The 24,117-nt window shown below is 34.8% G+C and overlaps 3 protein-coding genes and 1 pseudogene across 3 annotated transcripts; 2 read left to right on the forward strand and 2 right to left on the reverse strand.

Annotated features, from left to right (window-relative positions):
- Positions 1-635: 635 nt before the first annotated feature.
- Positions 636-3,709, reverse strand: LOC120137326 (mitochondrial uncoupling protein 1-like). Its single transcript, XM_039153097.1, has 9 exons — positions 3,539-3,709; positions 2,773-2,991; positions 2,599-2,677; positions 2,375-2,508; positions 2,181-2,279; positions 1,989-2,093; positions 1,484-1,558; positions 1,143-1,229; positions 636-958 (listed from the first exon to the last, which is right to left on the reverse strand). Exons 1-9 carry the CDS (start codon positions 3,620-3,622, stop codon positions 914-916), a joined length of 927 nt encoding a protein of 308 aa, XP_039009028.1. The 5' UTR covers positions 3,623-3,709; the 3' UTR covers positions 636-913.
- Positions 3,710-7,608: 3,899 nt separating this feature from the next.
- Positions 7,609-10,553, forward strand: LOC120137283 (protein SSUH2 homolog). Its single transcript, XM_039153075.1, has 7 exons — positions 7,609-7,746; positions 7,833-8,033; positions 8,113-8,179; positions 8,784-9,115; positions 9,279-9,420; positions 9,500-9,625; positions 10,017-10,553. The coding sequence occupies exons 1-7, from the start codon at positions 7,725-7,727 to the stop codon at positions 10,393-10,395; spliced, it is 1,269 nt and encodes a 422-aa protein (XP_039009006.1). The 5' UTR covers positions 7,609-7,724; the 3' UTR covers positions 10,396-10,553.
- A 2,195-nt stretch (positions 10,554-12,748) lies between these two features.
- Positions 12,749-18,304, forward strand: LOC120137303 (annotated as a pseudogene).
- A 324-nt stretch (positions 18,305-18,628) lies between these two features.
- Positions 18,629-19,998, reverse strand: LOC120137375 (L-type lectin-domain containing receptor kinase VIII.1-like). Its single transcript, XM_039153135.1, has one exon. It carries the CDS (start codon positions 19,812-19,814, stop codon positions 18,738-18,740), a length of 1,077 nt encoding a protein of 358 aa, XP_039009066.1. The 5' UTR covers positions 19,815-19,998; the 3' UTR covers positions 18,629-18,737.
- Positions 19,999-24,117: the final 4,119 nt, after the last annotated feature.

Raw genomic sequence — 24,117 nt, forward strand, 5'->3', positions numbered from 1 at the left:
TCATGGAGATGGAGGTTTGAACCAGGAGAAATGGCAGACCTCGGAGGAACTCGCACAGTGGAATCCAAACCTGTACGTTGTTTAGGGATCTGAAGTCTGAATGTGTAATTTCACCATTTTTTTAACTTGCAAACAAAAGGTGGTTGTCGAGGGGAATTGGACCAGTTAAACTAACGTATTCACAAAGATTAAATGAATTTGTTGACGAACGCTAAACGAATATGTTGACGAATTCTAAATGAAACATAACACCATGAAAAAAATAAACCAATGAACAAGAACACAATGTTAAAAATTTCAAAAGTAAACAAACATACACAAACATAACTTTGTTCATTCAATCTCGGCTCATTACAACCCTATTCAAATGTGGACATGAAACTTTGATCATAACTCAATTATTCAAATAGAAAAAAAAAGCATTCATTTTATTTACATATTAGATAATAGTGTTAGATTTAACAATAATTAGTTAAAATAGAATCAAATTCCATTTCCTTAGAAAATTACACAAAATCAAAGTTTGTACCACATTATAAATTAGATAAAAGTTCATATCACATTGCATGTCAGACTAAACGGTTCACATGTAATTTTGAGACTTATACCATTAAAATATAGAATAAAAAAAGTACTTGAACAAAATAAATTCTCTCTTCCATGTTATTGCTTGCCATGTATCAGGTATCAATGAAATGGCAACAGTTGTGAGAATTTTAAAAAAAATCATTTGAAAGCTTCAAAGTTCAGTGAAATTTCGAAAAGATCCCCCCAGGGTTTGCAAGCAATCATAGCTCCTCTTATGACATTAATGTTATGAGGGGGGGAATTGGATAAAAATCTATTACTCTATAAAACTTCAATTTCAACTTTACTCCCCACTTCCTGCATTTGCGGGATTGGATTATTTCTCTTAAGCTCCTCGAGTTGATTCTAGCTCTCTCATAATTTTTTTTGCCTGTGGATTAGGAATTCAGAAAGTGGTACTTTTCAGATAAGCAACTAAGCGAGCTTGCAATAAACAAATAAAGCTGCATTTGTGAACAATTTACATATGATGTTGAGAAATAGAAAACCCCTGTTTCTGCTAATCGGAGAGCGAATACCGACCACAAGATGGGGAGAAAAGTTTGCAACTTTACCTGTTCTAAGGTAAGAAACATGATCACATTCCAAGATCCTAGCCGTCCGAAATTCGGGATGAAACCCTTATAAAAAGCCAAAGGTCCCTGAAAATGATAACGGTGCTCTAAGTTAAATGCTTGTTCACATTAAGATTTTTACCAGCTGGCTGCAGGTAGTACCCTCCTTAACTAGCAAATAGTAAATCAAAATGAGTCATATTAAGGTGAACCGCTTAGAGTGTGGGAGGCATTAATGGTTAAGAGACATGAATATATTGGCCAAATAATCAAATTTCGAAGCATAATCATATCAATGACTCCTAGAAAAGGAGAAACAAGATCAAAGGAAGCAGACATACATCATTTTTCAAAGTTTTGATGAAACAATCGAGCGTGCTCTTGTAGGCTGAATCTCCCATCATTCTTGACTTAACCTGTAGGGGGACATGACTAACAGTCATTAGAAAAGATAGGATAACAGCAGATTCAACCATCTTATGAATCAAATGTAGATTCCTCTGGCTGACTAGGTGAACTTGAAAACAATTCAAACATGCTATCACCTAGACATATACTGCACTATTACTTAGGTTTTTGAATAGGGTTTTCTATAGTTACATTTCCACAAAGACCAAAGCATATTAAAAAACCCCTTATAATACAGCCGGAGCAATTACGGAATATATAAAGCTAAAGATACTCAGTTTGAGCAGAAAAAGTGAAGAGGTCACTGTAATCACATACATGCTACATGATCTCATCTTCATACAATATAATACTAAGTTCATGATAACCAGAAGATAACAGTGATATACTACTAAAAATGAGAAAAAAAGAGGCAACATATGAACTTTGATGACATACCACATCAACTGGAGAACCAATACAGACAGCAAAAAATCCAGCCCCGAGACCAGCAAGGAGGTGAGTGACAACATTATCGGTGAATCCAGGGAGTTTCAATATCGTCTGCACTCAAACACATTAGAAAAGAAACAAAAAAGCGGAGCACTTGAAACATGAAGCTCAGGTAACTATGAGCTTTAATTACTATACCTGCTTTACTTGATCGTAGCTTGCAAGTTCAGCAGCATTTATAATAGCATTTCGTGCTATATTGGGTGTAAGCCCAGTCCAAAGAGCTGCAACTCCTTCCTAAAATTCAAAGATCAAGATGCAAACAGAAGAGTCAAAAGCTGGTAACAACTGGAAACTTTTGGCATCTATTTATATCTAGATAGATATCTAACCGTTCTAGCAATGGTGGAATAAGCATTAAGTGCCCCAGAATAGCGCCTAGGAACTCCAGGTGGTAATCGCCCTTCAGCTTGAAGTCGAACTTTCACAAGATCGGTTGGATTTGCCACTGTTATTCCTAGAGCACCTGTTCAAAGAAAGCTCAAGTAGAGCACCTATCTTGGTAAAATGTCCAGGCATAACAAGTAATCCCAGCAAAATGTTCCATTTTCCTTACCAGTTGTAAGGGCAGCAAGTATTTTCTTGGTCAAAGGAACATCTCCAACATGATCTTTCCCAACATAAAAATTCTTAACCTGACACAATTACAAATTTATTTGTGAGCTGTGATCATGTTAAACAAGAAAACAACAAAAAAAACATTTATTTGAGAAGAAGATGCAACACTCACCGGTTCATACATTCCGATCCTCAAGCCACCATAAAGACATTGACGATGCAATCCAGGAATAACACCTTTCCAAAGTGCAACTAAACCCTCTTCCTTCGCAACAGTACCAACTGTACCTAACAAACCCCTGTATTTCGGTAAGACTGCAGCGTCTCCACCAACAGCTTTCTTCTGAAGCTGAAGCCTAACTTTAGCAGTGTCCAAAGGAATTGTGCATATCTGCATTAAATTCAAGTGCACTATAATATAATTTGAACTTAATAACAAAGCAAATATATTTCTTCCAACAATTCGAATCATAAGAAGCTATCTCAACCTGGTGTAGCGCAATTAATTATACAGTGACCAGATTGTAAAAAACATCACGCCCGTTTTGCAGTTCAATATTCAGGAAGTCAAACATTATTCATTTCACATATAAAAATTTTCATTTCCATCAGTCAAAGTTGTTGTAAAACTAACCAAATTGTTGGAAATGTTGAAAGAAAATGGATCTTAACATGAAAAATCTACAAATCAACTACTTTATTAATCAAATTTTGTTCAAACAAACAATAATCTTCAGCTGATCCGTCAAATCTCAGGACCGAAAGGAAGACAAAAAAAAGTTCCTCGCATACAAATTTACAATCACGTTACCAGTCAAAATATTAACTTTCTTTAAACACGTTTCAGTAGCCAAAACCGAAGAACAAGGTACATAAATATTTCAGCGACTGAGAATACAAAATTCGCGCTCAAAGCAAAAAAAGGAAGTAAAGTTTACCTCGGCGAAACAAGCAGCGAAGGCGCTGCTGGCGAAGGTTCCGGCGAAGGAGATATCGGATTTACCCTTTTGATCGGCCACCATTTTCAATCTCTTTCTCTTTCAGAAGAAGTGCACGGTAGTATTAATTTATCCAGGAATTTGAAAGCAAATATTGTTATGAGAAAAGGTGGGGAAAGAGCAAATAGAAAACAAAAATGGAGAAGAAAAGGGCAAATAAGGTATTTCGGGAAAAGTGATGAGTCAGATTGCGCAATTTGCCAATTGGGACTGCTGCCTTCTTTGAATCTTTAGTCATTATCTTAAAGTGTATTTATATGGTGATTCTAAGGAAGAATCATCTAACACAAGATTAATGAAATACGCGATTATTTAATATTATCTTAAAGTATATTTATTTAAGTGACTTAAAATATTAATTTTTTCATATTTTTTTATAATATTCTTTATAATATTTTAAGTTGTAATTTAAAATATTACATTTTTCATAATATTTTAGTTTGTACAGAATTTAAAAAAATATTATCTTTTAGGCTACGCACAACCTAAAATGTTTTGTTGTTTATAACATTTTAGACCGCACTTTATAATATTTTAGGCTGCGTCTTTCCTTAGCATTATATTAGACTGTTTTACCCTAGAACTCCGGTACTTGTGATGGGATTAGGGGTGTAAATACTAAAGGTAGGTTGTAATTTATTCGAGTTTGATTCGATTAAATTTCTGTTAATATTTTATTTGAATGTACTTGAATCGAGCTTAAATTCCACTCGAATTCTTAACAAGTCAAAATGAACTACTTGATATTCCTCGAAAAACTAGTGAGCAACTCGAAAAAATAATATATTAAAATTTCAATTTTTTAAATTAAATTATTAATAATATTAACATTTATATGTTATTGTTTTTAAATATAGTATAAGATTTTCATGTATTTAGGGTTTAAATTTGAGCTCGAGTTTGATTAGAGCTCGTTTTTGAGAGAATATTTTGGGTTTAAGTTTTTTTGAGTTTAAGTCAAGCTTTAAATTTTTATTTTGAGTTCGAATCGAACTTGATAATTTTAAGCCCGTGAACTCGAATAAAGATAGATACAAACAAATTTGATCGCATCGGCAAATAAACTACAAAAGGGATCAAACTATTAAAAGACCACCGACAAACCGCAACTCAAACTCGAACGACGTGAAAAACTACCCACGAACGCAAATCGGGTATCCAAATCCAATTCGAGGGTCTAAAGCAGAAAGATTAACAAGATATCATATAAATATCATCTTAATTAGTCGTGACGATGTTAAATCAAACCTTAGAAACAACATAAATGAAAAAATAGCCAAACAACCGAAAAACATATCAAAAAATATTAAAAAAACGTGTAAACTTATTGAAAATAAAAAAAAAGGAAATAAAGATACAATATAGAAAAGAAAAGGATAATAAAGAATACCGGCCGCCAACAACTAACAATAAAATTGATGTCGCCGTCGATCAACAAAGATAAAAAAAAGAGATGAACGACGTACCAATGAGTGAAAACTTATTATGATAATTTTATTATGATTGAATTTAATATCATTTATATTTTTTTATCGAAATTGTAGATAATATAAATTATTTTTTGTTGATTGTATTATAAATATATTATTTTATTAATTATGAAGTTATTATGAATTTTCATATTATTTGACTTTTCAAAAAATACACTTTAAGTAGTAAGATCCACAATAATAGAAAAAAAAATGAAAATTGAGAACATTAACAGGTCATTGAAAGATAAAAATGAAGGAATTTAATTCTAATAAAAACATTAACAAAATAACAATTAAAGGATTAAAAAAAATAAGAAAAACAACAATAAATCAATATTTTGCAAGCTAAAATTGCTTCATTAAAAAGTAAAACATTGCTTTCATTAATTCGATTCCCACCATGAGTTTTCCTCTCTAGCATTGTTTTTGCCATAATACGTATCTCTTAACGTTTCTGAAAGCTTTATAGTTCATCAAATCGTGTAGTGTAAAACATAAAAGCATTTGTTTTACATAAATATATGGTAAAATCAATCAATCTTATTGGTGATTCATATACCATCATTTTCTTCTTCTTTCTGTTCAACTCTATGTAATATAAAAATAACAATTTTATTTGTCGATAATAATTTTTCATCTAAATGAAAAGAGATAAATCGTTTATAACCACGAAACACCCTTAGGAGGTGTTCGGATCATGAAATTGAGGATTCTCGATGGAAATTTTTTTTCCATATTGTAATACTCACGTTTGGATGAGAAAGATTCTCAATAGGAGAGTAAAAAAATATTCCCAACAGTAAAAAAAATTTATACTTTCACCGGAAATGCTAATCCCATGTTTTGCTTAGGCATTTTTTGTTTCCCTTTAACTTGGACTAAAATACCCTTGAAACAAAATATTTATTTCAAAAATACCATTACCTTTATTTAAAAAGCTATAGTCTTTTGTTTTCACAAATTTATTTCAAAAATTTATTTTTACAAATTATCATAACTTTTTAAATATTAATTAAGATTAAAAGAATATAGGGTATATTTACTCTTTTAATATATCCATTAAATTTTGTAAAATATATATATATATATTTTATGAATTTAAATTTAATAAAAAATATATAAATTGAAAATAATACAAGAATATATTTTCTATGAATTTTTATATAAACATTTTTATTTGAATATTTGAAATTCAACTGGTTAAAAAAATATCATAAGGATAATTTAGTAAAATATGCATTTCAGTAATCTTTTATTCTTTTAACCAAATACTATAATCATACATTCCTGTCAAACAAACCAAACACAATAATATAACATTATCAGTAATATGTAAGGTAATATAACATTCCGATAATCTTATTCCCAGAAATAATATTACATTCTATGAACCAAACGTCCCTTTAGTGACGTGTGATCATCAACAATAACCGATACAAAACCACAAGATGTATTGTCTCATAAGATGTCGATTCCTTCTCGGCAAACATTAAGCAAAATCATCGAACCTTGCCGAGTCATTGCCAGCAACATTGACCCTTTGTGCCATTACGAAAACGACAAAAATATTTGGTAGGTTTTTGTTAGCAGGATGTATCAATTTAATTTTTATTTTAATAAAAGTTCATTTTATCAAAAAATAAATAAATAATGTCAATTTTTTTCACAGAATCGACATTTTTACGGTTTAAAAGAATTAATTTTAATAAATAAAATCCATTCGTTTTTAAAAAAAATAGGAAACTATAAATAGATGATGACTATGCTAAATATACCTAAGAGGTTAATATGTTTAAGAATAATTACCAACAACTAGTTGGTCTAGTTGGATGAAACAATAGGTCTCTTAAGCAAGGTCAGGGGTTTGAATCCTGGCGTTTACAAATGGAGCAAACTGGATTGAGAGAGTCGCTCTCGCCTCTGTAGTACCCGATCTGGATTAGTCGGTCAATGGATCGGATACTAATGATTAATTCAGAATCAAATTCTCTTTGGTTTTATCGATGATGAAACATCTTCCAAATCTCAACAGTGAGGAGGTAGAGAATGAAGAAGAGAGTTGTATATCTTGATTCAATTTGATTGAATATTGGATATTATAGATCATAGTGGTTTCGAGTTTTACAAGTTTAAAGATTAAGGTTGAGTTTTATAGTGATTTAGGTAAAATCTAAATTTATACTAGTAGAAGACAATGATGTAAATTCATCGATATATTAAGCGTGAAGGAAATATAGAATAATGTTAATTGTAGTACCGATATGACATAGGGATGGAATTGTAAAACTTTCATCTTAGGAGGAAGAATATAAAATTAAAAAATGATGTGAATTACACATGTATTTTATGTCAATAAAAATACTCGAGTGATAAAAATAGGAGCAAATCGAAAGTTTAATGAGTAAATTAAAATACTTTAAACTTTAGTGACTAAAATACGAGTAAGAAGAGAGTTGAGTAGTGAAAGTTGTAATTTTCCAAAAAAACAGATATGTCTCTCGGTCTTTTATCTTCATTTGATGACGAGTGCAAATTTTGACATCTTAGTTCAAGATCTTCTACTTCCTTGCCTGCTAAGAAATTGATCTCCATTTATCTCCAGTTCTTCCACTCAATTCACACCATTCCAGCTTTTCAATTGCCAACGAAAAACCATGGAACAGCCTCTTCTCTCAGGTTCCCCAATTTTCTTTTTTTTTTCTCATGATTTTAGACGGTTTCAATTATGACCCTAATCTTGCTTTAATTTTGGGGTTTTGAAGAGAAAAGAAGTGGAATTGACGAGAGCGAGAGGTTGAGCTCGTATCAGTACGTGGGCAGAACAGGGTCGGCGATTCCGACGTCTTCGTTGGCCGGTACGGATGTTAGCATTGAAGAGATTCGATCGGCCGCTTCTTTTTCTACCCATTACCCGCCATCTATTCATGCTCCTTTGATTAGCTCCCCCGAACCCCATCCCAACGGTATCTCCTATTAGCCTGCTTATTTTAGTAAATGGGTTGTTGAGTAGTTTCAATTGACTGATTCTATTGTATGTCTCAGAGCAAGTTATTCCCCACCAGGGTCCTTACGCAAATGATTATGGGGCGTACTCCAATGATTACCAAACGTAAGGCTCGACGAAAGTAGGAGTGAATCTATTCCTTTAATTGATGTTTGTGAGTATTGCGAATAGTAGGAGTGAATCTATTCCTGTATGGTTAGAGTGGATAGTTGTCATTTTACTGTAATTGATGTTCTATTCCTTTAATCTCGAAAAGATTTCCTGGTCGAAGAGAGTAATATAAGCAGATTCCACTTCTAACTTTGGGTGTAAGAAGTTTGCAAGGTCGTGTTAATTTAGGAGACGACGTCTATTATAGTATTACAACCATGCAAGTGAAATTGCTTATAAGATGGTGGTTTCTACTACGGCATAGTAAATTGTTTTCTCTATTTTAATATTTTATTTATTATTATTTGCTAGTCAATGCTAACGATATTCTTTTGAAGCAGTATTATTTGTTAACAATGTTGTCATGTGTTTTTTTTTTGAACGAATTAAAAATATATGTTTTGGACTAGGAGAGCAAACAGGCTAGAGGAATGAAAAATATTGCGATTCTTGTTGGAACTTATTGACATTTGTTTTGAGGGGAAAAAAAGTTATAAAATGTGAGGGCATAAACAATAGGTATTAGTATGTATTGATTAAATGTATCATCTACGTGTAGGCAATTGTTGGATGAGGTTGAGATACGAGAGTTGCTCATCGATCATATCGGTCATCGATGCTGTTGGGGGAGTCGCCCTGCTCGTACATGGAAGATCCATGCTGTTGAGGATTGCAATGTTTATGTGGGAACTCTCGAATCGTTCGTAGAAGAAAGGGAAGTGGTCGGAGAAACGGAACCTTACCATGGTGGTAACATTGATGGAAAGGATAATAATCCTGAACTTGGCCTTTGGGAATTGGATTTAAGATCACAATTCCCTGTTCTCTTTGTGCCGTATAAAGAAACACGAATCAAGATTCCTCGTAGTGAGACCGTTGAGAAATGTTCAGGTACTACTACTACTACTTGAATAATTTGGATTCAATGGTCTTCATGTTCGGTAGTGCTTAGTTTTGATTTTATGCTTCGTGCTTTATTGGTTATATGTTTCATATATGATCTTCATGGTAAGTAGTGCTTAGTTTCGATTTAATGCATGAGAATTATCTGCAGATTGTGCTGGACGAGGAAATATTCCATGTCCTACCTGCAACGCAGGCCAAGAACCTGGATTTTACAAAGAAAAACAGATGTCCCCATGCCCCGCTTGCTATGGAAGGGGATTAATTGCTCACAGAGATGGATCAGACACCATGTGAGCTTTTTACATATAGTGTTGATGTATGAGCCTTCATGATTCACATTCTTTTTCACCAGTGGTTATATCTCTGCAGATGCACAAAATGCGATGGAAAGGGGAGGCTACCTTGTGCAACTTGTGGATCTCGTGGCTTACTTAAATGCGAGACATGCCACGGAAGCGGTTCGCTGTTGACACGCAAGATTGCCGTCGTTAAATGGTAAGCATGCTAATCTATGTTGCTAATATAGTTATAAACTGGCATTACCTCTAAGATACTTTTGTTTCGAAATGTTCTTCTCCACCAACCGAGTCCAACTTAGATGATCCATATCTCCTCCGGCATATATATCATGCTACTTCATCTTGACACTTTTGAAGATAACTTTTAATGTTGAAACTCAATTCTGGAGGGATATTTTACTGTTATGTCTGTGAAATCAGGATGTATGTATGTATGTATATATACGCTGCATTTATATCAGATCCGTTCTATCAATAGACCCTTGCCATGCTGTGACATTCTTTATAATCTCTCATTTGTATTCATCTTAGCTGAGTTAATAGCGACCACTAATCACGACTATTTGAACAATCCGTGTTGTTGACAGGAAGACACTTTCGACGCGAAAAGTAAGTGCAACGAGTGGAGCAGCATCGGTTCCGGACGAGATTTTCCACAGGGCCAAAGGTGTTCAGTTGTGCAACACTCAGGCATATCAATGCACTCCAGCCTATTTCGCCGACTCTTTCTCCCTCAACAAGTTCTCTTCCGACGTCATTGCAGACAGGGCCTCTGTGCCTCCAACCGCCAGGGTCATATGCGAGCGACACACAATCTCGGTTGTTCCAGTGACCCGTGTCACCATGCGTCATCGTAGTCAATCGTTCAGCTTCTACATCGTCGGGTACAGCCGGGAAGTGTACCTCAAGGATTACTACCCCCCGCGAGGTTTTGCTGGGGATTGTGCCCTTGCCTGGAATGGCTGAAAGTGTAGAACAAGTTGGACATCATTCCTCAACTATTTATCGCTGCTCGTGACTTGGGGTGCCATATCAAAATAAATGAAGTGCTTCTTTTCCTGATATTCAAAAGACTACGCAGTGTAATTTCCATGCGATTTTCATAATTATTTTTTGCATTACGACAATTTGTGTTGTTATTGTATTATATTATATTGTTATTAGATAGAATAACATAAACAAAAAAATTAGCTGACCCTATTTACATATATAATGGGATGAAGTGGAGATAAGGTAGTAGGTTGCTCTCCCAACGTCAGGTTGAGAGTAATTTTCATGGAAGATCTCTATCAGTTAAAATTATAAAAAATACAAATTAGGGTTTGGTTGATGGTGCTCGGTGAAGACGAACTAAAACCACACCATCATCATCGCCTCTTATGTCCTTTTAACCGGTAATCAATCATCCACCGAACAAAATTGTCTAAAGCCGTACCGATATCTAATTCCGAATTTTTCCATTTTTTAACAATCCAAAAAATCTCTCAACTATTATTAATTTTTTTTAGTTTGGTCACTCATTATTTCTATTTTTCATATATAATAATTATATTTTAAATTTTAAATAATATCAATTTTTTTTATCACTCTTATCTAATAATTATGAGTTGAAGGTGTTATCTCAGGTAGTACTGCTGTGCAACGGGAAAATTAAAGGTTGAGTTTTAATTTAAATTATTGATTTGTTTATTTTTAAAAATTACATACTCGATGATAATTTTGATTATAATTGATATTATTATATCATAGTGAGTTTTAATAAAAAAATATTACTCTGTTTACTGTAAAAAGTTACATATTATTTTAATTACAAACGAGAATGTTATATAAATTTATATTTTTAGATTGAAACAAAAATAATTATACAATTTATATAATTTATTTTGAATAATGTAGTATTTTCAATATCAATTTAAAATATCATCTATTTTTCTCCAAAAAAGTTAAACACTTGATAAAATTTTCATTTATAATTTGATCATAATTTTTTAAAAAATTTATATTAACCTATTCTGTGTACCATAAATTCTGCTGTTTAGGTACACTAAAGACCGAACACAAATTCCAATTGGTCCACAAACAAGAAAGGGAGCTTTCCATGTCCAAAGTAATGGCTGGACGTCTTTACATCTCAGGCCTAATCAGATGCGGTCCCTTTTTTTATTCGAAGTTACGAGGGATTTTTTCTATATCTGATTTTCTGGAAATTTTCACTCTTCTAACGGTTGTTCAAATACGTGTGGACCTTTTTCTATCACTTGGATTTAGGGTGGGTTACACAAACCGATTTATCTCGGTGGTTAAAATCAATGATATGCAGGCGGGTAGAGGTAGTCACTTCCTAAAAATTTAAAATTATCGTATATTTTAATTTTTTTTATGTATTTTCTGTTAAAAATTTATTTCGCTCCCTAGAATTTTAGTTTTCCCCCTAGAATTTTGGTTCCTCCTCCTTAAGTCTAAGTTCGCCTCCTCAGATAATATCATACGTCCATCCCTAGTTAAAAAAATCGTTGTTGTTCTTAGAGGTCACGAATTCAAGCTCTAGCTACTATAACAGGTGATTGAACGTTCATTGTCAAATAATTATTTAAAGTAATATTTATTTTAAATAATTATGAATATTTAAAATAAATATTACTTTAAAATCACTTTATCTTAATTACAAAAAAGATTTAGGGTGGGTTCCATTTTCTTTTTTATTTTTTTAATTATAATATTGAATTTTTTTGTATCATTTTTTGTTTGAAAATTTTATTCTATTAATAAGTTTTTACAATTTTATGGTCAATTGCTAACTTAGTAGTAAAAGGATAAACTATTTTAGGATAAACTACACTTATAACCATTTAGTTATAGAGAGATTTTAATTTAATCATCAATTTTTTTTATCTTTTCAATTAAACTGCTTATCTATTTAAATGATGTCAATCAAACCATCTATTGTTACCATTGAACGAAAGAGTTTGCATGATAGTTAATAAAATTAATATAATTACACATTTTATCCTAGATACTTACATATTTTATCAATTCAGACCAAATTTTAATTAAATTTAATAAATTTAATCTTCTAATAAGATAATGACATGTGTAAATTGTATTTATGTTATTATGTTTTTATGTGTTATTCAATTTAGTCATCTTTGCACGACTTTGTTGTTTTATTTATTTATTTTAATCTTGCTTTCTAAAAATTTAATCCATCAGAATGTGTATTTATTCATTTGTTATTTATCATCTTTATTGTTGTTACTAACACATGTTATTATTATTATTATTATTTTGTTTTGTTTATTTAAAAAATGAGATAATATAAATGACAGCTCTTTTCTTCTGGGGTGTCGGAGGGTGAGTTGGAGGCTATAAGGGACTGCTCTGGTTTCAAGACTGGTGTTTTGCCTATTCGTTATTTGTGTGTGCCGCTCGTAACTAGGAAATTGTCTGAGCACGACTGTCAGGCTTTGATTGATAGTATAAGCCGTAGGCTTGAGCATTGGTGGAGCAGGAATCTAAGCTTTGCTGGTAGGCTTTAGTTGGTGTGCTCGATCCTGTTTGGCATTGTGAATTTTTGGTGTGGATAGTTGTTGCTCGATCCCTGCGACATGAGCTAAAGTTTGTTGGACGCAAGTGTGCTCCCCGAGATCTGAGGGAGGGCTAGGCTTAAAGAACTTGCAATGCTGGAATAAGGTTTGTTTTATTCGTTTGCTTGCTAATGAGGGTCTTTATGGGTTGCGTGGGTGAAAGCCTATGTGATTAAGTCGAATGCTTTCTGGAATGTTGAAGTCAAAGGGAGTTTTAGTTGGAGCCTTAGGAAGCGTTTATCGCGGCAGGAGGTTAGGCATTTAGGGGCTATGCTGATTGGTAGCGCACCTGTGAGTACCAAGGATATTTGGCTGGAAAGCATGACTCAGGGGCAGAAGGTTTGCTGGCATAGACTTGTTTGGTTTCCATTACATATCCTGAAGCATGCAGTGATTTCATGGATCGCCATCCTCAATCGCTTATCCACTAAGGATAGGTTTTTAAGGATGGGTTTAATGGTAGATGAGAAGCGTGTTCTTTGTGGGATGGAAGCTAGATCAATGAACCACCTTTTCTTTGATTGCGAGTTTTCAGCAAGGATTTGGGGTTGGTTTTTGAGCTTTTGTGGGAGGGGGAGATTGGTGCAGTCTTGGGACGCCGAGTTTTCTTGGGACGTTAGTGCCCTTAAGGGGGCGTTTGGTTGGCAGCATATTGGATTACATTGGCAAACATTTCCGTCGCCTAGTAATTTTTTAGTTCTAATAGTGGTATTTTGGGGTATATTATCGGGAATGTGAATACCTATTTTCTTAGGTATTGTTGGATTATCGACGTTTTGGACTAAAATGCCCTTAATTTTTTCTTCAAAAATATCATTATTCTGTTCGTTGAATAAAAAAATTCTACGAATGTTAACTTATAAATTTATCCTTAAACTATTTTAGATTTAAAAAAAAAAAGTTCATAATTAGAATTTTACCTGAAGTTCAGGGATTAAAATAAAATTTTACCCTTTCATTAAACCTATTTATCTTTTTAATTTTGTAAAAAAAAGTATATAAATTTTATGAATTTAAATTTTTTAAAGAAAATATATAAATTAATTATAGTAGTATCACACGCTGGACCATTCAGATTTTGCTGTTGGAAACCATTTAAGGTTAAAACCTTAATATGGTTTGGATCTGATGGCTTTGGACCGGTTCGGGTCGGGTCTGGATCCTGATTTGAGTCCTACAACTGGGTCTGGCTATATTGGATCTGTAGGTGTGAGTCTTCTTGTTGGGCCTCACTTGTATCTGGTCTTGATGTTGTAATGGGCTACATTTGAGCCTACACAAAATATGTAACACGTGTAAATAATAATAATAATAATAAATATTTTTTTTTGACTCGGACAAAAAAATGTTTATAAACCTAAATTATTTTTAAAAAAAATTAAAAGATCTTAAATTGAAATTTTTAAATTTTTAGAAGCCATGGCCCCACACTATGCTCCGTCGTTGCCTACATGGTCGAGCTCCTATGTTGTTTCGTCTCTTTGCAGAAGATGTTGTCAATTATTGGCTAAAGAGGACGAGCGGAGATCTCCCCTTAAAAATTTAAAATTATCATATATTTTAATTTTTTATGTATTTTTTATTAAAAAAAATTTATTTTCTCCTCCTAAAATTTTATAAATTCGTCAACTCTTATCATTTTAAAAAATTGTCCCTTTAACAAAAATTATCACCTTCATATCTGAATTTTGTATCATCACATCGTTTTCGATTCAAATTTATTTTTTTGATAATACTTTAGCAAGAACTCCATTTAAAAAAATAATGTGAAAAGTGTTTTAACTGAATAAATTATTTCCCCGCATTATATGGGGCAGAATTATCATATTAATATTGAAATTTGTTTTTAATTAAATAAATAATTAAACTGATCACTATCAATAAGATGGCTGTCCCTTTTTTCCATATGTATGGGGTAAAAGGAGGTAAGATAGTAGGCTATCCCCAACACAAAGTTGAGAACATCTTCCGTAAGAGACCTCCGAATTATGAAATGCCCTCCGTGGGACTCGATCCCACGACCTCAAGGTTAAGAACCTTGTACTCTACCAATTGAGCTGTGATCGAGTTGGTAGAGCACAAGGTTCTTAACCTTGAGGTCGTGGGATCGAGTCTCATGGAGGACATTTCATAATTTGGAGGTCTCCTACGGAAGCTGTTCCCAACCTAATGTTGGGAGCAGCCTACTATCTTACCTCCCCTTACCCTATTACATATGGGAAAAAAGGACAACCAACCACTATCAATAAGATCTAACACGAAATCATCGATCTTTTTTCTTCGAAGAAACCTTTAAACTAAAACAAAATAAAAATATATTATTATTTTTTCCAGGTAAATAATTCAATTTTTTAAAACAAAAATGGACAGGCGTGATTTGGAACAACGTGCGAGCATTCCAAGCTGCCAGTGGATTCTCGCCGCGTTGAAAACTATTCTCCCGCCCATGATTGCTTGCCACCCCATAATTTAAATATTTATAACCTCTTTATTTTTTAAAGTGAGTTTTATATGTTAAATAATTTGATGTAATATATGATCATAAATTACATTTTATACAAAAATACTAAGATGTATATGACATTTAAAAAAAATATAAATCACATCAAATTATTTAACGGAAATAAGAAAATAAATTCACTTCATAAGTAAAAATACACATTTTGGTAAGTCCAAGTATTAAGTTCAACGTAACAATTATTGTTTATAAAACCAAACAACAAAGCTGGCCGTTGTCACGTCCATGGCAGAAGAAGGAAAAAAAAAAAACATGTCCACATTCTCTGATCGTGAATTGTCATGCCTTATAAAGAGACCGTAACAAGTTTCATACCTCTGCTTCTGCCTTGCATTGCGGGGAACTCCCTCGTTTACTTTATCGGGGACCGCAAACAACTCGGCCACCGCCAACGGGAGCACCATACAAGGTGCACCCACCACCACGAGACGATGCGTGCCTGATTCAGACAGCAATAATTCATCTTCCGATGCGGATCATTACAGCCCGGTCTGTAATGATGAAGAATCCGACAACCCCAACGGTTACATTCCCTCCGGTTCTGTCTCTTTCGGGGGGCATTATTTGCAGCAGCACCTCGTGATAAAGTATTTGCAGCTCCGAAGGAAGTTGTTGTTTTCTTGGGTGCCCGATACGTGGTCCGTTTGGGCCGGGTGCCCGTTCCGTTGGGTGAGCTTGAGACCCGGTCGGAAGCTTGGCCGGAAAATCCTGGGTCTTCTCTTTCTAATGGCGATTGTTTCCGTTTTCGTCAAGGTCTCGCTTCTGAGTACCCACGTTGATGTTCACGGTAAATGGCGGAAAGAGAACGGGCTGCCCATCTTACAGACGTTCAAAGAGGATTGGTCCATGGCGCAACGCGTCGTGAGCGAGACCGAACGCTCCATGCCCAAACGCGTTCTTGAGAGGATCACCGTAAGTTTCTTGGTCAAGGAAATGAAGTTCTTTTTTCCTTCTTTCTTAATGAATTTTTGAACGGTTTGACGAATTTTTTTGACCGTGGTGGTGGCTCTGACCAAATACCTAATTTCCGCCATTTTCTTAATGTGCTGAAAGATGACATTGAGATTGTTGAGTATCTTCCTGCTAAATACTCGTCGATAAAGCCTCTGGTCAAGGCTCCTATTTCGTGATCGAAGGTACGGAAAGATTGAAGCTTGGTTGAATGTGTTTATGGAAAGGTGTCTTAGATGCTTCAGTGTGCAGGCTAGTTACTACAGAAGGGAGATGCTTCCATTACTAAAGTGGCATAAGGTGATCAAGTTCACACATACTGATTCGAGGCTTGCTAATAATGGCCACCCGAACTCCATTCAAAGACTAAGGTGCCGAACCAATTACGAGGCTCTCCGGTACACAAAAGAGATAGAGGATCTCGGGACAACTTTGGTTGATAGACTAAAGAACAATAATGACCATATATAGCTTTACACTTAAGGTACTGTCGTTTTCCCGGTTTCTGGTAGTATTTCTCCAAACAAAGTTGTCGGCCTAATAAGGCTAATTTTGATTGCAGGTATGAGAAAGATATGCTTGCATTCACGGGCTGCATCCATAATCTTACTGTGAAAGAAGCTGATGAACTCACTGTTATGAGATACAATATTAGACACTGGAAGGAGAAAGGGATCGATAGAAAAGAACGGCGAAGGAAGGGGGCATGCCCGATGACCCCTAGAGAAGCGGCTGTGTTCCCCAAGGCCATGGGATACCCTTCCAGCACGCCTGTCTACATTGTTGCAGGAGAGATTTATGGCAGCGATAGCATGGCTGCCTTCCATGCAGAGTTCCCGAACGTATACTCTCATTCGACTTTGGCAACAGAAGAAGAGTTGGAAATGTTTAAGCCGTATCAGAACCGTTTAGCTGCGTTGGATTACATTGTTGCACGTGAAAGTGATGTCTTTGTTTATACACACGATGGGAATATGGCTAAAGCAGTGCAGGGGCACCGAAAGTTCGAAGGATTTCGAAAGACCATCAACCCCGACAGGTGTGTATGCATCAGAATTTCGTTATTGAAGCATGAATAGTTAAGACTACCGTAATGACATGATTCGTTTTATTTCCAGACAAAATTTCGTCAAACTCATCGACCAGCTGGATGAAGGTGTGATATCGTGGGAGCAGTTTTCTTCCGAAGTATAGAGTTTGCTCTCCGACAGGCTTGGAAGTCCATACACGAGACAGACCGGAGAATCACCACGACTAGAGGAGAACTTTTATGCAAATCTCCTTCCAGGGTGCATTTGTAAAAGAACTCAGGAACAGAAAATCATCGGCCAAATGTTCGATCAGACCTCGAGTTCGGTCCAAAGATAGTATTTTTGGTAGTGGCGTTAAGTTGGTTGAATTATAAACTTCCCTTTGGAGGATGGCTTGATAGTGGATTCTTGAATTAAGATGCTTTCTTCCTGTGGTGGGGAGACTTGCAGAGGCCACCTACAGGGCTTAGAAATCTGTTTGTTTCAGGCGTCTCATTCGACCAAACATTTGAACCTTGTAATATCATCTTCAATGTCTGCCTTCGCTTGTTGTTTCAGGTTTCCTGGTCAGCTAAATGTACCTGATATGCACCACGGAAGGTGTCATAGGCTATGTTCAGACTCTAAATGAAAGCACAAAGGAAGCTGGTCACTGTATGCTCAAATGCTCCGAACAAGAATTCAACCTACTTCGTAGCATCGATTCGAAACAATTGCAAAATCGGATGTTGTCATGGAATGTAAAGCAATGCCAAGAAATCACAAATTCCAGGAAGATTTAATCTGGAAAGCTTGCATGCCAATATGAATATTAAACATACTTTGACCCAGTTCTACCGTTTTAGTAACATATCCATTGCCTGTCTCAAATCAGGTCGAAAATACGGATTTTTTTCCTGCAAAGAACCAATGTTACCTAGACTCGAGATGAGTGTTGAATACATGATTGTATTCAACGCTCATCTTACTCATAGAAACATGGGGGAAATGAAGAAAATAACCAGGTAATATAGTAAAGAACTTGCACAAGAATTATGCATTTGAGAGTTATAAGATTAAGACAAGAAACATTCAGTTTATATTCTAAGGTAAACCGACAGCTACATTTTTTTTTTCACAATTGGTCATTAGCTACAAGAACAAACAAAACCTGCAACTACAATTACAAGATATCATCACTTTACAACATAAAAACTTTCAATCATAAACCCCTACTCCAAAGATCTACTTCTTGCCATCTTTGACAACATCGTCGACTACTACCACTTTGACCTTCTTGTAATCGAAATCCATGGGATCCACACCGCACTCTTCAGGAACCACGGGGCGCCTATCTCCGAAGACGTTCCATAGGTACATCACACAAGAAGCCGTCAAGGCTCCGCAGGCACCACCGAAGACGAACACGACCAGCGCTTTCCAAAAACATTTGCTACTCTTGGGCACGGCTGTTAAAGGTTTGGGGTTCTTCGCAATGGCGGCGTTGGGATCAAGTGGCTGCGAATGCATCCAATTGGGAACCTGCCTCAGCTTAAAACTCCATGAATGAATAAAACATGTCTGCAAAGAGTTGCCATTTGAAGAGCTTAAACCCACAAACACTTCACCATTCCATAGTTTCGACAAGTTGATCGAATACGAAAGCAAGGGATCATTAGGCCTGGAACTACTAGATTGACTCAACCTAATCTCTAGTCTCTTTGAGGTTGCCTCATAATCAATCCAACAATGTAACTTTTCCCCATTGTTTAGCATCAAATTGAGAGATGATAGATTTCTGGCTTTAACTGATGCCAAGCTACCCACATCAATTCCCACATGGTTCTCACTCAAATCACCATGCTTCTCATCTTTCAAGGTATCAAATTCCACAGCAACGATACCACTTTTGCTTTTATCCAATCCAAGAGAAACCCCAAACGAACAATTCCCCAATACATCAACTTTAAAACTACCAGGAACCATAATAAAAGCCAAACCATCACCGTTTCCATGGGACATTGAGAAGGAAAAGTAAGTTGAAAAAGAAGCAAAGTTCATGACTTTACCTTCAACAAGCTTGATGGGTTTCTTGTACATCACTGCCCCAGCACTCCAACTCACTGAGTCGGTGAGTTGAATCCAAGAGCCATCGTTACCAACACGTGAATCCCCATATAAAGCAATATTGGAATCAGATTTTGGATCTTTACCAAAACTTTTGAAAGAAAAAGAGGAACTTTGCTCCGCAGCCAAGGTTTTGAAGAAGAAAACAAGACAAGTCAGGGCTGTGAGGTAGCTGGACATGAAGAAAGTTGCCATTGTTTAAGCGGGATAGAGCTGAAATCTGAGCTTGGTTCTTTGCTTTCTTTGTTGGTTTACAAAGATATGGAAGATGATTCCATTTACAACAAGCTGGTTTCCTTTTCCTTTTTCTCACTGGATTTTTTAATTTAGGCTTGTGGGTGAAGATCCAGAGGTAAGAAAGTAAAAGAATATTGAAGGTTGGGTTGGACTTGGAGGTTGTGAAAATTAAATACGTTTACTTGTTTCTGCAAAATCTTTATGAGTCGCACTATGTTCCCTTTATCTCTCTCGGTAGTTGCTGCTGACCGAGGGAATATTAAATGGAACATTTCCAGTTTAGCACTTATACTTTTTCTAAATTCTCAAGAGTCTCTATACTCTTCTTCATTTACATTTCCATCCATAAAAATCAAGTGGATTTTATTGTTTTTTATGAAGTGGTTTTGTTTGATTTGTTTCATTAATTGTGAAAAGTTTTGTGTTGTTCTTGTTCTAACTCTAACAAGATAAAAAAAGGGTTGTGATTTTGAGCTTCAAAAACCTAGTTCTGCTAAATAGTGTAATATCTATAAATATATGAACCAATTTGGTACTTTTTTAGGTGAGTTGGATTGGTGATATGTAATTATCACGGTTACCTTTCTTCAATGTAAGTTGATTTAGTTATTTGCACTTTAACATGGACTGGACAATTTAGGTTCCAATTTTTTTTTTATTTTGATATTTTTTTAGGTTAAGTCACTATAAATTTGGTTTATTTTGGGTTTTAGTCACTTTGATTTTGATTTTTTTTATTAAGATCATTTTAAGTTTAAAATTTTTTTGATCAAGTAAAGTTTTTTTTGTTTAAGATTTGCAGTAGATAAAAGCAAAGTTGCTAAAAATCAGCAAAGTTGCTTGTTAGCCACAATGAAAAAGAAAAAGAAACAAAAATAATGATGGGAGATGTGGGGATTTTACCTAAAAATCACTCAAATATATTATATTATTTACCTGTTAGACACCGTTTCTCTAAATATTACCGATCTAGCATCCTTTAGCAGTAAAGCGCAGTTGACCAAACGCGCCTTGCACACATAGATGGAAGGTACAGATCATCAAGCTGTCTGAGCTGGAGCTATGGGGGTAAAGTGCGAATCCTCAGGCGCGCTTTCAATGGGATTCTGACACGTGCTGGAAGGTGCGGATAATGATATGTGCCTTCCATTATTCCCCAAAATATCTCCTTTAATACCGCCCTCAGGCGCGCTTTCAATGGGATTCTGACACGTGCTGGAAGGTGCGGATAATGATATGTGCCTTCCATTATTCCCCAAAATATCTCCTTTAATACCGCCCAATCTTCCCCTCCCCTTTAATTCCACTTGTCCCCTCCCCTCCAATTATAAATACCCCATCATACAACCTTCAAACCACACCAAAATTTTTCTCCTCTTCCTTTTATCAATCATTCTAATAAGCTTTAAATAAGTTCATTTATCGTTTTTATAAGATAAAACTTTTATTATTATAATATAATAATTTAATAGTTTATTATTTTATTATATTTTATTGTACTAATTTTCTTATTGCTTTTGCAGTTAAAAAATGGAAAGTGGGTTACTGCATTCAGTTGAAAATCATATCTCTAGTCATTTTGTCGATATGGTAACAAATTTAAATTGTGTTATTTTAATTATTGTGAATGTTTTATTTATTTGTTTTAGTATTAGTTTAGATCTTAATTTATATATTATTTATTTAATTAGGAGAATAATTGTATATTAGATCAATTTATTCATAACGTTAAGTTACAGATACCAAATCAAGTCTGGCCGTATTTAGCTGAGGTTAGATTCAGTTATATAACGAGATATGAAAGGCACTATAACCTTGAACTTCCCTTTATTTTTGCACTGATTGAGTGGTGAGACCAGAAACACACACATTTCATATTCCGTGTGGGGAGTGCACTATTTCGCTGGAAGATGTTTCTATATATTTGGGGGCTTCCATTAGATGGGGATGTTATTTCTGGCATGGCGGATGACAATTAACATTCCTTGTACGAGGAGTATCTTGGAGGTATCCCGCTTACTTTCAACGACGGTTGAATACCGTTAGCATGATTGGTTACAAATTTTAAAAAGTTGAGTGAAGAATGTTCTGAGCAATAAGCTAAAAGATTTGCTCAGGCTTGCATATTACAACTCATAGGAGGGATCTTGATGTCTGACAAATTTCACAACCAAGTTCATTCTATGTGGTTGTGTCACCTCGATGATTTTCATGTTGTCTGTTCACTCAGTTGGGGCTCAATAGTTTTGACATCTCTGTATAGAGAAATATGTCGGCCAACTGATTATCGAAAAAATGTTATTGGCAGATGTCTCATTCTTTTCCAATCTTGGGCATGGTATTACATGCCCTTTTTATGTCTGGTCGTGAATAACTCGTTGGTCTTTCCGTTATTGTTGAGGTAATTTCAATACTGAGTTCGTATATAAATAGTTTTTTGTGAGTATATAATGATGAAATATTTTTTACATTGAATAGGTGGTCATATAGAAAGAAAAATCATCGTGATATATCAGACGAATTGGAAGAAATTCGGCTACTCATTGATCAGAAGGCTGGTACAGAGGTATGCATTTAAATTTTATTATTTACCTTTAATTATCGTTATATAATTAGAATATTTTATTTATAATAATTATATATTTTTTATTATTTCCTTTTTTGTAGATCTACAACTAATCTTGAGTGATAAGTATGACTGTTTTGCATCCAAGTTACAACTTGGCAAAATGTGTCCTCAAATGAAAATACATCATTTTGACCAAAGTTATTACTAGTAAATGACGCCCCCTTTAAGGTCGAATTGATTATCTCAGCCAAGTTCGTCGTCATATATCATATCATTATTTGACATCGTATGTATTTGTCCATATTTCTTTATTGATGAGACTGATATAATTGTATCATTGCTCATTTTTTCATCGCAAATCTTCAAGTATGAACTCAAACATTTGAGGTAATAATTCAGAACTTGCGCATCAAATGTAGTACTTACTGTTAAGTTCACACAAAAAAATGAAAATGATTGAGAAATGAAATTAGGCATCGTGACTTACTCATGCGTACAAGTAATTGGAGTTTGTCATTCTTTTTAAATTTTCCATGATAGTTTGTGGCAATATGTCAGATACAATACTGATGTTGGACATGAGACGGTTGCCATATTGGACCCAAAGAGTCCATCATTGCTTTGATCCCAGCTCTGCGGTATAAAACGATGCATATTTTTCCCTCGGGACAACATGTAAGCGTAAGTTTATAAGAAAAAAAGCCCAAGAATTTGTATATTCACCTTCAACAAGGGCAAAAACAACTAGAATAATATTGTGATTACCATATTGGACAATTGTCAATAGTAAAACTTGCTTGTATTTTCTATACAAGAATGTCCCATCAATTTGGACTACGGGCTTGCAATACTTCACAACATTAATGAATTATAGGTACATCAATAAAAAGTCGATAGAATCGACATCGACCGTGAAGCACTCGATCATTGTGGTATGCATGGAGTGTTTTAAAAGTCGACTATTGTCCTATGATTCAGCCTGTGCACTATGTTAAACCAATTTGGTAGTTCTTTGTAAGATGAATCCCACTCGCCGTGAAGTTTTTTGATGGCATTCTGGTTTTCCTTCCATACTTTCATGCATGAGATGGTGTACTCATATTGAGACTGTATAGCTTAAATCAGCACCGCAATAGCTATATGGGAGCTTGCTTTAACCATGAGCATGATGACTTGGTAGATAATGTCAGAGTCCAAGTTAGGATAATCCTGGTTGATCCCTCTAGCACAATATGTATAAAGACCGTTGTATATTGTTAGTTCTCATATGTTGTTTTTCCCTTCCTCTTCGATACACAAACCATCCAATTGCATCCGTTATCACGTTGGACGCAGTGGCAAACATACTTTTCGTTGGTTGATCAGTCGACTCTGGAGTGAATAGAATTATGAATGTTATAATTCTTAATTGCAATCATCGCTTCTTATTTGGATGAAAACTTCGCTCACCATCATTGAATGATGAGTTAAATCTGTACTCACCAACATTAGGCATATCCATAAATTTTGTCTCGTACATTGCATCATAGTTAACTTCATACATGTGTGCTGGAGATTCGACGTATATCGTATTTGTGGGAACTTCATCTACATCATCATCATTGGAGTCCATGTTGAACTAAAATGATTCAGGCTCAACAAATAGTCCAATCTCATCACCATCCTCACCTAACTCACGAAAAGGTTCTTCTA

Source organism: Hibiscus syriacus, unplaced genomic scaffold, assembly GCF_006381635.1.
Source record: "Hibiscus syriacus cultivar Baekdansim isolate YM2019G1 unplaced genomic scaffold, ASM638163v2 tig00110656_pilon, whole genome shotgun sequence".
In the NCBI taxonomy this organism is placed as follows: Eukaryota; Viridiplantae; Streptophyta; class Magnoliopsida; order Malvales; family Malvaceae; genus Hibiscus; species Hibiscus syriacus.

Excerpts from the sequence above, each read along its gene's own strand:
- LOC120137326 (XM_039153097.1), bottom strand. The coding sequence starts at position 3,622 with ATGGTGGCCGATCAAAAGGGTAAATCCGATATCTCCTTCGCCGGAACC. Across the intron at positions 2,280-2,374 it reads ATTCCACCATTGCTAGAACG|GAAGGAGTTGCAGCTCTTTG; the intron begins GTTAGATATCTA and ends TTTGAATTTTAG. Across the intron at positions 1,230-1,483 it reads TCAAAACTTTGAAAAATGAT|GGACCTTTGGCTTTTTATAA; the intron begins GTATGTCTGCTT and ends TATCATTTTCAG.
- LOC120137283 (XM_039153075.1), top strand. The coding sequence starts at position 7,725 with ATGGAACAGCCTCTTCTCTCAG. Across the intron at positions 8,034-8,112 it reads CCCCGAACCCCATCCCAACG|AGCAAGTTATTCCCCACCAG; the intron begins GTATCTCCTATT and ends TGTATGTCTCAG. Across the intron at positions 9,116-9,278 it reads GACCGTTGAGAAATGTTCAG|ATTGTGCTGGACGAGGAAAT; the intron begins GTACTACTACTA and ends AATTATCTGCAG.
- LOC120137375 (XM_039153135.1), bottom strand. The coding sequence starts at position 19,814 with ATGGCAACTTTCTTCATGTCCAGCTACCTCACAGCCCTGACTTGTCTT.